The sequence below is a fragment of the Pelodiscus sinensis genome, chromosome 6 (genome assembly GCF_052426305.1).
Source record: "Pelodiscus sinensis isolate ZL-2025 chromosome 6, ASM5242630v1, whole genome shotgun sequence".
NCBI classification, from domain to species: Eukaryota; Metazoa; Chordata; order Testudines; family Trionychidae; genus Pelodiscus; species Pelodiscus sinensis.
Window position 1 is genome coordinate 107,422,089 of NC_143057.1, and position 15,128 is coordinate 107,437,216.

The 15,128-nt window shown below is 41.1% G+C and overlaps 1 protein-coding gene and 1 long non-coding RNA gene across 7 annotated transcripts in view; one reads left to right on the forward strand and one right to left on the reverse strand.

Annotated features, from left to right (window-relative positions):
• Positions 1 to 1,048: 1,048 nt before the first annotated feature.
• LOC149524201 (uncharacterized) lies at positions 1,049 to 7,073 on the forward strand. The gene is made up of 3 exons (XR_016349946.1): positions 1,049 to 3,037; positions 4,866 to 4,988; positions 6,934 to 7,073. It is a non-coding gene; the product is annotated as an uncharacterized LOC149524201 (long non-coding RNA).
• A 613-nt stretch (positions 7,074 to 7,686) lies between these two features.
• Positions 7,687 to 15,128, reverse strand: part of IL7R (interleukin 7 receptor) — a 37,421-nt gene continuing 29,979 nt past the window's right edge. For all 6 annotated transcript variants that reach the window (XM_089779420.1, XM_075932539.2, XM_075932540.2 and 3 more), the window contains 3 exons: positions 14,733 to 14,817; positions 11,088 to 11,163; positions 7,687 to 9,351 (listed from right to left, as the gene is read on the reverse strand). In XM_089779420.1, the coding sequence (XP_089635546.1) occupies positions 8,854 to 9,351; positions 11,088 to 11,163; positions 14,733 to 14,817 (659 nt within the window). In that variant the 3' untranslated portion in view covers positions 7,687 to 8,853. The remainder of the gene's footprint in view (positions 9,352 to 11,087; positions 11,164 to 14,732; positions 14,818 to 15,128) is intronic.

Consider the following 15,128-nt stretch of genomic DNA (forward strand, 5'->3'; position numbering starts at 1 on the left):
TGCCTCAGACTAATTTCGAGGCTTCCCTGTAATGTAGAAATCTTATCAACTATTTAGCTGATAACTATTTAGTCTTTTAACTATTTAGTCTTTGAGATGCTACTAGACTAATTGTCGTTTTTGAAGTTTTTCCTGTTACAGACTCACAGGGCTATCCCTCTGAAGTTTATCTACTTTACTGTCTTTTTTTCTTCCTCCCCTTCAATTTTTTTCCTTCTTCCCCACTCCCTCCTTTCCTTACTTATTGTTGGATCAGGACTTGCAACAGTCTGGTCATCTGAAGAAGTGGGCTGTGCCCACAAAAGTTCATGACACCATCTACATGTTTTGTTAGTCTTTAAGGTGCTACTACACTATATTTTGTTTTTAAGTTTTTCCTGTTACAGACTAACTCGGCTATCCCCTCTGAAGCTGTTTAGAAATAGTTATTTTGGGAGTGGGAGTTATTTCAAAATAATAACCTGGTAATATAGACATAGCTTCAGGCTGGTAAGGAAAAGAAAGCAGGTCCAGATAGATCAGAAATTTTTCTGTCATGCTCTTGGGATATATATGCGTGTGTGTGTGCGTGCATGAGCACACATGTATGCACATGCTGTTTGAGGTTCCTATCAGAATTGGGAGCCTCTTACCCTGCCCTCACCTGTGATTGGGGTGAGAGAGTTCCTGAGCAGAAACCCTAAAATCAAAGTTTTTCTTAAAAGGAAATTCCACAGAGAATGGGACAAGAGTTGTCCTTTTTCCCTCACAGGAAATCATACAAAACGGTGAGGTGGTGAGTGGAAAGTGTGGAGGTGGGGATGAGATTAGATTATTACAGCTCTACAGTCTTTTGTTAATTTCATGTTTTCCCCCTCATATTTACTCTGTTCAGGTCAGGCTCTTTTTGTGTATAAAGAGGCTTATATATTATTTCAATTTTTTGGCTTTTGCTCGTTCTCTCTGTCTAATACTAAATTAATAAACTAATTTATTTCACATGTATCATTTTACCTCATTTCAGATTCCATTTATTTTTGAGGGACTGGCTACAGTGCTGTGAACCTTATTTATTTGTCTTGAATGTTAATATTTTTGAACAGGTATAAAATAATTCTATAATAAAAATACATTCATTTAAAAACTTTCAACTTTAAAAATGCAAGTGATTTATTTTCCTGTAATTTTGTGGGCCATCCTTCATTTCATTCAGAGGCTTCCTCAGGCAGCCAAAGCTGCTTCCTGCCACCTTGTTTTGACTTTGCAGTCATCCATCATGGTAGCTTTTTTTTTTTTTTTTTTTTTATTTTGGCGTGGCAGTTTAAAAGGATAGGGTAGTGATTTTTATTGCACTAAAACACTACAGAATACTCCTGAACCAGATCACTTTGTAATGTACCTTTCAAAAAATCATCAGTGCTTGTTTTTTCATGTTAAATTTGCTATGTTTAAAAAAGATATGTCAGCAAAAGAACATAGTTTTAAATTAAGAAAAAAGTTGCGTAAGAGAGAGTCTTGGGACTGTTTTTTCAGATAACAAGAGAAAGCAGTCTTTTTTTTTACTGCTTTGTACAGTTAGAAAAATATAGCTTTGTGACAAAATGGTACCTCTTGGTTTCAAAATGCTGCTTTCTTAGTGTTATGTGTAGAGTCAATATAAAAGCATGCGAATAGTCCTTTATTTCTAATAAAAATTATTTTGTTTCAAAAGTTAACTGCTTCAGATGACATGGGTAGACAGGGGAGGTAATCTTAATCTTATTTTGTCCTGCAGTTACTCAATCCACATGGTTTTATCTTTTTTAAAAACGTTGATTGTAAATGATAGGACTCACATTCACCCCCCCCCCCAAATCTTCACACTTTACAATGGATATCCTGCAAAAGAGTGTTACAAAGTTTAAATTAAAAGCCTGCTTACAGCTAAAGTCAACAGGTGCAAATTTCCAACAAATTTAAAAGGTTATAAATACATTACTTTGAGTAGATGAAATAAGGGAGATTGACATAAAGGTTAAATATGACTTTCATAAGGGTCTTTCTACCCTTTTTAAAGACTAAAGCTAGAAATAATTTAACTCCTGACACAAAACAAACAAAAGAGATGTTTGCTACACTTACATAAATTTTGTAATTTAAAAAAATCTAAATGCATTCTCCTTTTCATTGGGTTTTAAAAATCTGTTAAAACTTTCATTGGTTTCACATTTAAATTTTAAAAATATGGAAAGAAAAATTGTGTGTGTAGAGAGGTGGGGGGAGGGAAATTATATGGTGAGAAATTCTTTAGAGCAGTTAACTACTAGTACAAAGGTTGAATTCTCCATAGCAGCCATTTGCTTTCATCAGTCTGAAACAACAGAGGCAGAAATATATGTAATCAACACAATAGATTTAATGTACAGGCAGTCCCCAGGTTACATGGATCCGACTTACATCGGATCCCTACTTACAAACGGGGTGAGGCAACCCCGCACTAGCTGCTTCCCCCCAGCAGACCAGGGAGACGCGAAGCTAGCGCCCCCCCCCCCCCCCAGCAGACCAGGGAGACGCAGAGCGGCTTTTCTCAGCAGACACCTCAGCTTGAGACTAAAGGACTGAGGGAAGTGAGGTGTGGGAGAATAAAACTGAGCTCTGGAGAAATGTTTGGCTAGAGTTTCCCCTACAATATGTACCAGTTCCGACTTACATACAAATTCAACTTAAGAACAAACCTACAGTCCCTATCTTGTATGTAACCCGGGGACTGCCTGTATTCACTTAATACAAAAAATACACATGAGGATTTATTTGATGTACAGTCAATGTCCAGCAAGGACCTGACTTCTTCTTGCAACTTTAATTTACCTCTGGCGCAGAATTCATGTTCCCTACAGATTTTTTCCTCAGCAGAATTATACCTGCTTCTTGAGAGGCACTGCAATTACACCTTTCACCCGCCTGGGGCTGCTGTGGCACCAGAAGAGTGGACCGCCAACTCATGAGTCAGAGCAGCCAGCTATTGAGAGGAAGAGAGCAGTGGCTGCATTTCTCATAGCAACATGCCTGTGGGGGCCAGGTAAGAGGGGAGAGGATATCGAGGGAATTGCCAGAGGTCATAAAAGGGCTTGTGAGCAGGGACAGACTGGGCACAGGGGTCTGAGCACAGAAGCTGGGAGGGATAGCACTAAGCCGCGGCTGAATGAGAATGGGAGTTCAGGAACACAGGAGGGCAGGAGGAAGGGGAGTCAGAGACCCCTGGGGGTTTAAAGTAAATAACTGGAAGCTGTCGTGATTATTTTGTGTTACTTTGAGCGATAAAATATGCAGAATTTTGCAGAAATTTAAAATATAGTGATTACATTTTTTGGTGCAGATTTTTTTCTTCTTTTGGCTGGGAGCCATCTATGGTAAGTACCTCCCAGCCAGAGCCTGCACCTGGCATTCCATACCTTTGTGCACCCAACCCCCTACCCTAGGTCACAACCCTCTCCTGCACCAGGTCAGAACCCTCTCCTACATTCAAACTGTCTCCCAAAATCCACCCCCCCCTTCTACACACCTCCTCCAGATCAGAATCCTCTCCTACACCTAGTCCCCCCCAAATCCTGCACTCTCTCTTACATCCCAATGGCCTAACTGGAACTCCCTTTTTGCGCCCAACCTCCATCCAGACCCTGCACCTCCTCCATAAATATAGAAAAGTATACCAGCATACCAAATTTACTTCTGTCATAATTTCCGTCCAGAGTGTGTTGTGAAAGTACCATTAGCAGACAAGTAACACAATGATCATTAACATTTTTGCAGAGCTCATATATAGTAAACACTCAAAAGCCTGTACAAATGTGAAGAAAAATGGAACTAAGATGTGTTTGAAACAGGCTTTTTCCAGACAAAATAGAGGCCAATGCCTCCATCCAGGTGCAAATATACTCAAGTGGCCATTCACAGGCACATCAGAAGCTATACGGATGGATCCCTTTGCATTGTAGCAGGGAAGAAACTAGGGTGAAATCTTCTTTATCAGTCTCCAGAGAACTTTGCTCACAGTGGGGGCACTGAACTTTGAGAAGGATATATTTCAAAAGTTCACTAGACTGTAGAAGAAAGGGATAAAGAACCCAAGTAATCTTTCACCTATGAAGACAGAGGAACTGAGCTTTTTGGACTCTGTGGGCAATCCTGGCCAAGAGAGAGATCAGTCACCTTTCTGGAAGCAGATATAGTAAGAATCTTTCCTTGAACCAAGAATTTCTGACTAGTCCTCATACTTGACCTCAGTTAAATCTACTTTCTTATTGATTAAATAAACGTGTGTCATTTTTATTCTACATCAACTCAGTACTGTGTTGACTACAGGTGATTAACTCCATTTAAAGTAACAAGCTGCTGTGCTTTGACCTCTTTAAAAGAGCAATAGTCCTTATTACTTTGCTGAATATTCCAGAAGATGCACAGACATTTCAAGGCAGATGGTTTGGGGGGGAATTTGGAATTAAGGAGTGGGCTGGGCTTTCTTGGTAAAGAAGGTTCATGGAGGCTAGTGTGTGGCTGTGGTGTAACAATCCGGTTATGGGAGCCAGAGTTGCTGAATCTGAGCTGCTAAACACACAGACACTTCATGCATGTGAATATGTTGGCTCAGAGCCTTCATCCAGCAGCTATAGCAGCAGCACATACTAAGGCACTCAGATTACAGGACAGCTGTGACATAAGCTCTCACTTATCTGAACTACATCCTAAGTTGTGACAGGCACTAATATTTTGCTGTGACATCGAAAGATTATTATACTTGTGCATGTTCTTATCTTAGGAGGGCAAATGAGAGGACAGAGACATAAAATTAATGACTCACTGTAATGCACCAACTTTTATTCACAAATGTACAATTCTGCTGCCAACAGACTATGGACACAGGGGCTGACTCAATCCATGCCTTTCAGGAGTGTGCAGTGTGCTTAACAGTCAACTATATCATCTCTCCTTGGACAAGTAAAAAGTCATCTTGATTCCTTCAGCCCCCAATGGTAATCTTCAGTTCACAATCCACAGACTTTTTCTAAATATGAGGTGAAAGCTGCTGAATGCCCTCAACCCTCATTAACCAAGGGTCAAGCCCATGAGTGTTACCGATATTAGACACAAAACATAATTCTACATTGGTAAGTGCTACAGTATAGATCCCAGGTTCCCTCAACTCACACGAGGGAAAATGGCTCAGAAGGGCAGCCATGTTAGTCTGTAACTTAAAAAACAACGAGCAGTTTTGTGGCACATATATTAGATCATGAGCTTTTGTGGGTAAAACCCACTTCATCAGATGAGTTGGAGGGGAAATTACAGATTCCTGGCTATATCTAACAGAATGTATAACATATGAGGGAGTAAATTGTAAGTAAGGACTCAACTTCATGCAGTGACACTGTAGTAAAAGCAGTATGTGAGAGGTTTCAGGGTCAAAAAATCCCATTTTCTCTTATTGCTCATTGAACAATGAATAAAGCATATTTTAAAACCATGCAGTGCAGGACACGGTGTAAGGACATAGTCTGGGCTCAGTTCTGATCTCACAGTGGTTTAATTCCTTTGACTTAATGTGAGTTATTTCTGATTTATGCTGCCTGGAGGGGGATCAGAACTGGCTCACTGGAGTTATACCCATAGAAAAGCAGTTTCAGTAAGTGCAGAATCAGACACAGCTTGAATGTTAGCAGTCAATTATGTTGTTACAAAAATGAGAACTACAAATATATAATGCAAATAGATATCCTTTTAATATGCTAAAACTTTACAAAAGAGGTGTACATGTTCTTTCATTAAATAAGACAGAAATATGGTACTCAGACGTTAGCAGCTATGCAAAAATATATCTAATGCATATGGAAGCTTTGTATGAGAATTTGCTGTTAGGTAGAGTAGTGGTTAATGTTTGCAATAATCCACTCTTACAATATAAAATAGCAACATTGTATCCTAGTAGGAATAGTAGGACTATTCTTTGATATGTGCATTATTGTTTAAAACTGCAGACAGATGCTTATATAATCCTTTTACCTTTTAACACTGTGTATGTGTGAGTTTAAAATAAGTGTAACGCTACCTACATACAACCTATTCTTTTATACAGCATTCTTTTTCCTGTTTGGTAATGTGGTAAAAGAACAGAATCACTTCCTGAGATAGTTTGTTTGCATCTACATTTGCACTGTGCAAGTCTGCATATTTTAAGCATTAGCAGCTGTTTTTATGAAATAGGAGCAGTATAAAGCAAAGGAACTAAAGTCCAGTGCTTTAGTTCAATTTTATCTACTATATCATCTTACTACTATGTGATAAACAGTAATAAAAAAAGTATGTGATACATCGAATACTTTGGGCCATGTCCTTGGCCTTTCTGCATAAACATACCATAATGCTGTGCCTGACTGAAGTTTGCCACAGTGCAGGGTGTGTGAGGGCATGACTGGGAACACGGGGTTCATGATTAGATTGCTGTTGTGCTCCAGCTGTCCCTGGCTAATGTAATAGCCTCTCAGGGACTGAAACTAGCCAATGCAAGTTAAAAGCAGCCTTGTAGCTTGGAGTCACAATTTCCATTCCCATGGTTCTCTGCTAAGCATATCTCAACCAAACCAAAAGGTTCTAGTCCATTTAATTTGGAAGCAAAAGCCAAATCAGGACCATGAGGTCAAATTAAACATAGGTGTCTAGAATCTGGTATGGCCAGATTGGAACAATAACTGGTTTTCTATTTTTTTTAGTTTAGTCTGAAAAATGAATGAAAGGAGGATTTTTGTTTAGTCCTTCCCATGTACTTAGTTTTTAAAAAGTACATGACCTGAAGAAGTTACTTCTTATTGCACTAATCAGGCCACTCCCAAAAAGGGAGTTTAAAGCAGCTAGAGGACATGATACCTCACAAAGGGCAAACCCTTAGCCTAGAGCACAGCTAAGCAGCTTTTCTCTCTTCAGACTATATTCCTTGGCGGTCATGCAACCCTGAGGCTGTAGCAGCGCCTGCAACTCCTCCACACCAGTTCCCCATCAAGCAATGGCCAGGCCAGTGGAACTACATCCTGGATCAACTATCCCTTGGTGACAGAATATAAAGTACATCATGGAATTGTGGAGTAAGGAGAGGGGAAGAGGCAAGGTTTCCTCTTACTGGAGAAAGCTAAATACTCCTCTGACATTGTTACTGAACAGTTTGTAAGAAAATTGATCTAATAGAGGTACCAGCTTTGCAAAGTAGTTAGGAAAATTTGCCAGCCCTGGTACAAAACCTGCTGACTCGCCCTTACCTACAGTGACTGGTGATAATGAAAAAATAAGGCCGTGTCAGGTACCCATGACAAAGGGAGCCCTGGGAAATAACTCACAGGCCACACTCACATATGCATGAGAGGGCAGAGAAAAAAGGTGTCGTGCATGTCACTGATGCCCTGCAAGAGAGCAATGCCTATTTATAACAGTTAAGGGTCTGGCACCATGTTTTAAGGCACATCAGTGCTGATCAACATGAACACAACTGAGAATCACCAATCAAATATCATGCCATGTGTTTTGCTTCATGCTGTATTTGTACTATTCTAGTTTTACATGTATTTTTCTGTTTAGATTAACAACAAATAAAACAGTGACTTGTTTTTTGCATCTCCTTTAGCAGTATGTTTTAACTGGCCCTGGGGATCATGTCCCCAGGTATCTTTTTATTTTGTAGTCATGGAGCAATAAGCCACACCCTCAGCAGATGTAAATCAGCATTGATCCTTGGATGTTACCAAAGCTAAGCCAATTTACACTAGTTGAAGATCTGGCCCATTGTTTTGTACAATAAAAACTGTTGGTACAGTAGTAATAAAGACAGGTAATAGAGCAAACTAGCAACTGGGCTGAGCTACTAAGTTTGACTCTGCATCTGAACTTTCCTAGTATCCAGGGGAGAGTCAAATCAGGGCATGGGGGGGGAGGGACTCATCCCTATATTGAACCACTATTACTTTGTTTATATGTGTTAGCCCTGGTTCTATCCACCTTTCTGCTCCCACCTTCAACCCTCTTCCACACATGAATTCCAGGTGTAGCTAATTTATTTAAAGCCTTTGAGCACCAAGACATCAATTTTTGCTTATTATTGTACACAGTCTCACAAGCCATGCCTGAGCACAGTCCTTGCTGTGGCTGTGTTAGGATGGGAGCTGCTATCTTGGGAGTGTATCAGTGCTTGTTAGAAAGCGATGTTGTGTGCTCTCTCTTTCCCCTGGGAGCTGAGCATTCTGCCTCAAGACATTGCTGGTTGGGGACCAAGCTCAGATCCTGAATCCCAAATGAATACAGGATAATTCTGATATCACTTACTCTGTTTCGACAACTGGTATAATGGCACTGACTTCTTGCTCCTGATTTATTCACCCAGTCTAAATGAGAGCAGAATCTACTTAACCTACCTAGACTCTGCAGTCATATTATGTCCATTAACAAAATCTGTAGCTGTATAAACTGAGGTGTTGATAGGAGAGTAAACAAATGTGAAGCACTCACTGATCATTGGATAGAGCGCAATAGAGAAGTACAAGGTTATAGTATATTGTTGTCGGAGATTAATCACCTCTCATGATTAAGGTCTTAAATGGATTGAACCAAATTTGTTTTCAGTTACACAAGATTTACTCCTCATTGACACTGGTGTAATTGAGAACAGAATTTGGTCCATTGTCCTTAGAGGCCAAGAAAAATACATCCAAATTGCTTAGAGCATTGCAAGATGGGGATAGGTACATTATAGAATTTATTTTTCTCTGAATCAATCAGCAAGAGGCGGAAGACCCAAACAAGAAGAACCAAATGTTTGCTTTGTTATAGCAAATTCTATGTTCTTATTATTTTTGAGGTTTACTGATTTTTGCAAAAGCTGGACATTGTGACATATGCTTCGTCTTTATTTGATGACCTAATTCCATTACTGGGCTGTATATGGGACATTGTGTCGGTATTTATGGGTCCTGGTCTGGGCTGAACAGTGAGGTCTGCTGGAGAGCTGGAATGTGTCATAAGACCATAGTTATAGAGTTGTGTACCATTGCTACTGCACAGCCTATATGGGATGCCATTGCTGAATCCATCCAATATGAAAGGGTGAGTCTCACACAAGTGCTCACTTAACGTGTCAGATGGCCAGAATCCTCCATAAGTCACAGGCAGCTTTAGGACACTTTTGTCTACATCAGTAGGGCTCTTCTTCATATCCAATTCATTCCTAACTTTTTCTGAAACATCTAGAGGAGCCGATGGCTGCAGAAAACTTTCCACTTCTGTTTTGGCTTGAATGCCATCCACTTTATGAATATGAACATACCCAAATTTTTCCGGGTTAAAGCTTATATCAAAATTCTGTGTGTGACAAAGAGGATAATAGGTTCAGTTAACTGCAGGTGCTAAGTTAAGGGAACACACTTCCACAAGTCATCGGATTTTAGAAGATTTGTGTTTGTGTCCTTTAACATTTTCATTAAAAAAAAAAGAACTAGCATCTTTCAACCCACCAACTACACAAACAAACAAACAATCTTGAATCAAAATCAGACCGAGGTGCAATCTGGAAACTAACTCATAACAGACTGACCTTTATAAGAGATTTACCTAAGGCAGTGACTCTGAACCTTTTACACTCACCAGTCCCTTCTCAACTAGCTAAGATTGTCAAGGCTACTTCCACTTCAGCAGCAAAGAAAAAAGGAGTCTAGCCATGACAAACATCTGTTTGTGACCTAGATGTAAGGCAACGGGCCAAAGGCTTCAGGCTTTTTAGTACTCTCAGATGATACATTTTCTGGAGAATGTTATTCCACTCATGAAACAGCACTATTACATTGCCAGGGAGGAAAACTAGCACTGCTAATTGTAAATCAATGGGCTAATTACACACCTTACAGCTGGAACTGTAGTCAGTTAGGCTCCAGTCAGCCAAAGGCTAATGTACCTGCTTAACTTTGTACACTGTGAGTAACCATATTGACTACATAAAAATGGAAGGATATCATGGTACGAATTTCCAAATAAATCACAATTTAGGGCCATCAAGTGCCATCATTATTTTTCACAAGCAAAATCTCAAGTAGAATAGTTAAATGTTTGACTACTTCATCTACATATGCAAATACCATTTACACATGCAAATGGTAGCATTTATTAATCAAATTTAGAAGTTCCTTTGAAAACATGGCCCAGTATATAATTATAGATGGAGCCAGGGCTGGATTACCCAATAGGCAGACTAAGCACATGCTTAGGGCACCAGCAAAGCAGGGGCACCAAAGGAAAAAAAGAGATTATATGATATAGCATTGTTTTTATTTTGAATTACATATGGGGGGGGCACAATAATCTTTTCAGTGCTTAGGGCCTCTAAAGGTCTTAATCCGGCCCTGGATAGAGCCCTACCAAATTCACAGCCATGAAAAACACATCACAGACATGAAATCTGGTCTTTTGTGCACTTTTACTCTATACTATACAGATTTCATGGGAGATACCAGCATTTCTCAAATTGGGGGTCCTGGCCAAAAAGACATTACAGGAGGGTTGCTGGATTATTTAATGGGATGGGGCTCATGTTATTACCACCCTTCTGTGTTGCCTACAGGTCTGGGTGACAAGAGAGAAGCAGCTGCTGACTGAGGGTCCAGCTCTGCAGACAGCAGCTCAGAAGTAATAAGAGTGGCAATGCCATACCATGCCATCCTTACTTCTGTGCTGTTGCTGGCAATTGTTCTGCTTTTGAAGAGGGCCTCCCAGCCAGAAGCCACCACTTTCCAGAAGTCCAGCTCTATTACAGCCCTGCCATGAGCAGTAGCACAGAAGTAAGAGCAGCAGCACTACAATTCCTGCTACAATACCACCCCTACTCATCCACACATCAACACAAAGTTCTCAGAGCTCTTTTTTGGGGTCAGGATTCCTACAATTACAACATTGTGAAATTTCAGGCTGAAATTTCAAGTGAAATGATGAAATTTACAATTGACCCAAATGGACTGTGAATTTGGCAGGGCCCTAAATTGCATGTCAGAGTATTATTTATGTTCTCTGTACACAGACTCAGGTAATCACAGCAATGGAAGACATACCTTTTTTGGCTTCTTGCACAGTTGCTCCAAAGTTTTTTTATGATCAGGAAGTTCTGGCCAAAAAAGCGGCTTGATTCTAAAATGAGATAGGTTGTAACAACAAAAGTATTCAAGAAGGGATTGTGGCAATTTCCATAATTAAAGGCAGAGGGATGCAAATAAAGCACTTCGAAAGTGCAAATGAGCCCAGGATTTAAATATCCCGGGCTTCATTTGCATACTCACGTTCCAATGCTGTGCCGATCACACACCATTTCAAAAGTGAAAGTGCTGTGTAGCCCCGGTTCTGCCGACAGCGGGGAGCTTTTTCGACAGATCCTGTGCTCATTTTTTCTATTCTTGTAGACTATCTGGGTGTTTTGTATTATTCAGCATGAGATATATAAAACCATATCTGAACTCATTCTAACAGTAAAGCTAGAGGATGGACATGAGTGGTGTGGAATGTGTCTTTTTCCACTGCCTTTGAGTGATAAGATCTACTGTTACGTGAATAGACGTTTTCATATACAATGTTCTTCACAAACTATTGGCTAATTAACCCACAAAACACTGTAGTGATAGAGACAATTAGGTACATAGTTTCAGAGAGGTAATTCTGTTAGTCTGTATCTTTAAAAACAACTAGTAGTCTTAGAGACCAACAAATAGATTAGATCATGAGCTTCCATGGGTAAAACCCACTTCATCAGATGAACTGGAGTGGAAATTGCAGAATTGAAGGTATATATAACAGCAAAAGTAGTTACCTGTTAATTGTAGGACCCGTGTTAATGAAGCTAATTAAGTAAGATGTATATGTCCCATTCATAGCTATTGATGTGAAAATATGAATATCAAAGACTGGGAAAATTGTCTTTGTAGTGTGTTAAACCAATTAATGTCTTTATTCAAGTCCAGGTTAGTAGTGTGAAACTTGAAATTAATTCTAGTTCAGCAGTCTCCAAAAATGACTACTTTAAAATCCATTACTGAATGTCCAGGGAGCTTAAAATGGTCCCCTTACATGTGCTATTATTCCTGATGTCTGAGTTGTGTCCATTTATCTTTTGTCACAAAGACTGTCCAGTTTGGCCAATATACATGGCAGAGGGGCATTGCTGGCACATGATGGCATATATCAAGTTAGAGGATGTGCAGTTCTATCAGCCACTTATGTGACTTATTTGGTCCTGTATGGTGTTGCTTGTATAAATATGCGGGCATAGTTGGCAACAAGGTTTGTTGCAGTGGTAGGTTCTTGGATGAGTATATCTGGGGTTTGGTGGTGTGGTTGCTGATAAGTATTTGCTTCAGGTGGGGGGCTGTCTGAAACTGGGGATTGGCCTGTTTCTGAAGTCTGTGAGAGTGAGGGATTGTTTTCCAGGACAGATTGTAGATCTGGGTGGGCAATAATTTTTAATGGGGGACCACTCCAAGATTTTGGCAAGTGATCAAGGGCCACATTTCTACCAAGGGGATTTGGGGTCTGGGATAGAGGCTGGGTGCAGAAGGGAGCTTGAGGTAGGAGACTAGGTGCAGGAGGGGGTGTGGAGTTTGAAGGGAAGTTTGGTTGAAGGAGGGGGTTGTGATCTGGAGCAGGGCAGAGGCTTGGGGTGCAGAGTCCAGGTGGGAGTACAGGTGCAGGAGAGAATTCTGACTTGAGGGAAGGGCTCTGGGACAGGGTGCAGGGCCTTGAAGGGAATTGTGACCTTGGTGAAGAGGGTACAGAGGGTTTGGGTGATGACTTGGGGCAGGGGAATGGGGTGCAGGGTCAGGGAGGGGCTATGGGTTCAGGAGAGGATTCTGGCCTTTCAGAGGGGCTGCAGAGTCTGGGAGTTGTGGCCTGAGAAAAAGGAGCACAGAGAGTCTGGAGGGTGGCCTGGGGCAGGTAGTTGGTGGGGAGAGGATGGGGGTGCCAGAGGTAGGCTGTGGCTGGGAGGCGCTTACCTAGGCAGCTCCCAGTCAGCAGTCCTGAAGGAACTTAAAGGCTTCAGTTGCAAGTTGCTCCATGTGGCTCTGCTCCAGCAGGGTGGAGGAGGCTTCATTGGCTGCCCCTGCTGCCAGAAAAATATCTCAACTACTATTAGTGAGAAATTGGCCAATGGGAGCTGAGAGATTTTGCTGAGGCATAGGACAAAGCACAAAGCCTCCCTCCTCACTCCGGGTATGTCTACACTACCACCCTAGTTCGAACGAGGGCGGTTAATGTAGTCAGTCGAAGTTGCAAATGAAGCCCGGGATTTAAATATCGCAGGCTTCATTTGCATTTTGCCGGGTGCCGCCATTTTTAAATCCCCGATAGTTCGGACTCCGTGCTCGCGGCTACACGCGGCACGGATTAAGTAGTTTGAATTAGGCTTTCTCCTCGTGGAATGAGGTGTAACGGTAGTTTGAATTAGAAAGCCTAATTCGAACTACCTACTCCATACCGCGTGTAGCCGCGGGCACGGAGTCCGAACTACTGGGGATTTAAAAATGGCGGCATCCGGTAAGATGCAAATGAAGCCTGGGATATTTAAATCCTGGGCTTCATTTGCAACTTCGATTGACTACATTAACCACCCTAGTTCGAACTAGGGTGGTAGTTTAGACATACCCTCTCAGAACACAGCAGCCACATTCAATGTGACTGCTGCTGTGCTTTGCTTAAGGGTCCCAGCGAGGCAGCTGTGGGCTGGATCCATTGACTTGATGGGCCGGATCTGGCCCACTGGCAGCCTCTTGCCCACCCCAGCTGTAGATTGTCAGTTGACAGGTTACTGCTTTTGCTGTTATATATGCCTTGTATTCTGCAATTTCCACTCGGATTCATCTCATGAAGTGGATTTTACTCACAAAAGCTCATGATGTAATATATTTATTAGCCTCTAAGGTGCCCCTGGACTATTCAATGTAAGTTAATCATGTTAATCCTATTTTCCAACACGATTTGAGGGAAAGAGCCTAAGCACCCAATTTATCAATGTGATCATGAGTTTTGGATGCCACTTTCATCAGGTGTTCAACTTATGACATCTAAGTCCTGTTTTTTCAAAGGTGTTCAGTAGCTGGAATTTCAGCTGAAGTTAATGAGAATCACAGATGTTCAGCATCACAGTAAATCAGTCTATCAAGTTGGGTCCCAGAAGTTTGAGGAAATCAAAATTAGTGCCACCTTGGAACAGTTTCGTTTACAAGCTCTAGACTGACAATCGCTGCTGTGGCTGTGGATCATGGGAAGAGTGGTAAACTCCCCGGTAACCATCTTCCAACCATGACTTTATAGGTCAGGGCTTTATAGGTGAAAGCCTGCACCACGGATTCCTCTCAGAAGCTTATTGGAAGTCAGATAAGACCATAGAAGACTTGCCTAATGTGTTCCCATTGAACCATGTTACTCAATAAGCAGCCTGCAGAATTTTGTACCACCTTCAGAATGACCCTAGGATGTAGAGCATGTGACAGCAAGCTAATCTGGAAGTGTAAAGGCACCATCCAGTCTAATTTTGCCCACCTCTTATCTTACCTTATTTCCTTTCTCCCTTCTCTGATTTATGCATGTTCACATTGCAGGAGAGGCCAGGGGATGGGGTGAGAATTGTTAGACAGTGTAAAAAGAGGAGATAAGGTCTCCACAGTACAATTAGCTTAATACACTTTTGAGGAAAGATGATTCAAATTTACCTGGTTTCCCAAAAGATCAAGACGGGTATGATAAACAACAAAACGAAAGTCACAGTAGATATTGTAACCACGAGCATTCCGATGCCTAACCAAAACAAAAAAAACCAATAAATACCAAAGTGGGTGTCAGAAGGGAGCTGTGTTATTTTGCTTTAGCAAAAACAACAAATAGTCCTGTGGTGCTTTATTTAATACTAACACATTTACTTTAGCATAAGCTTTTAGAGGCTGAAACCCAGTTTGTCAGATGCATGAAGCGGAATCTTCAGTTTGGCAGGACTAGATACACATGTGTAAAGATGGGAGTGTTACACTGCTATGCAGAAGACCAGTGCTAACCAAGTCAATTCAATGAGTGTGGATGTGGCCCATTCCCAACAGTTGATCAGAAGTTGA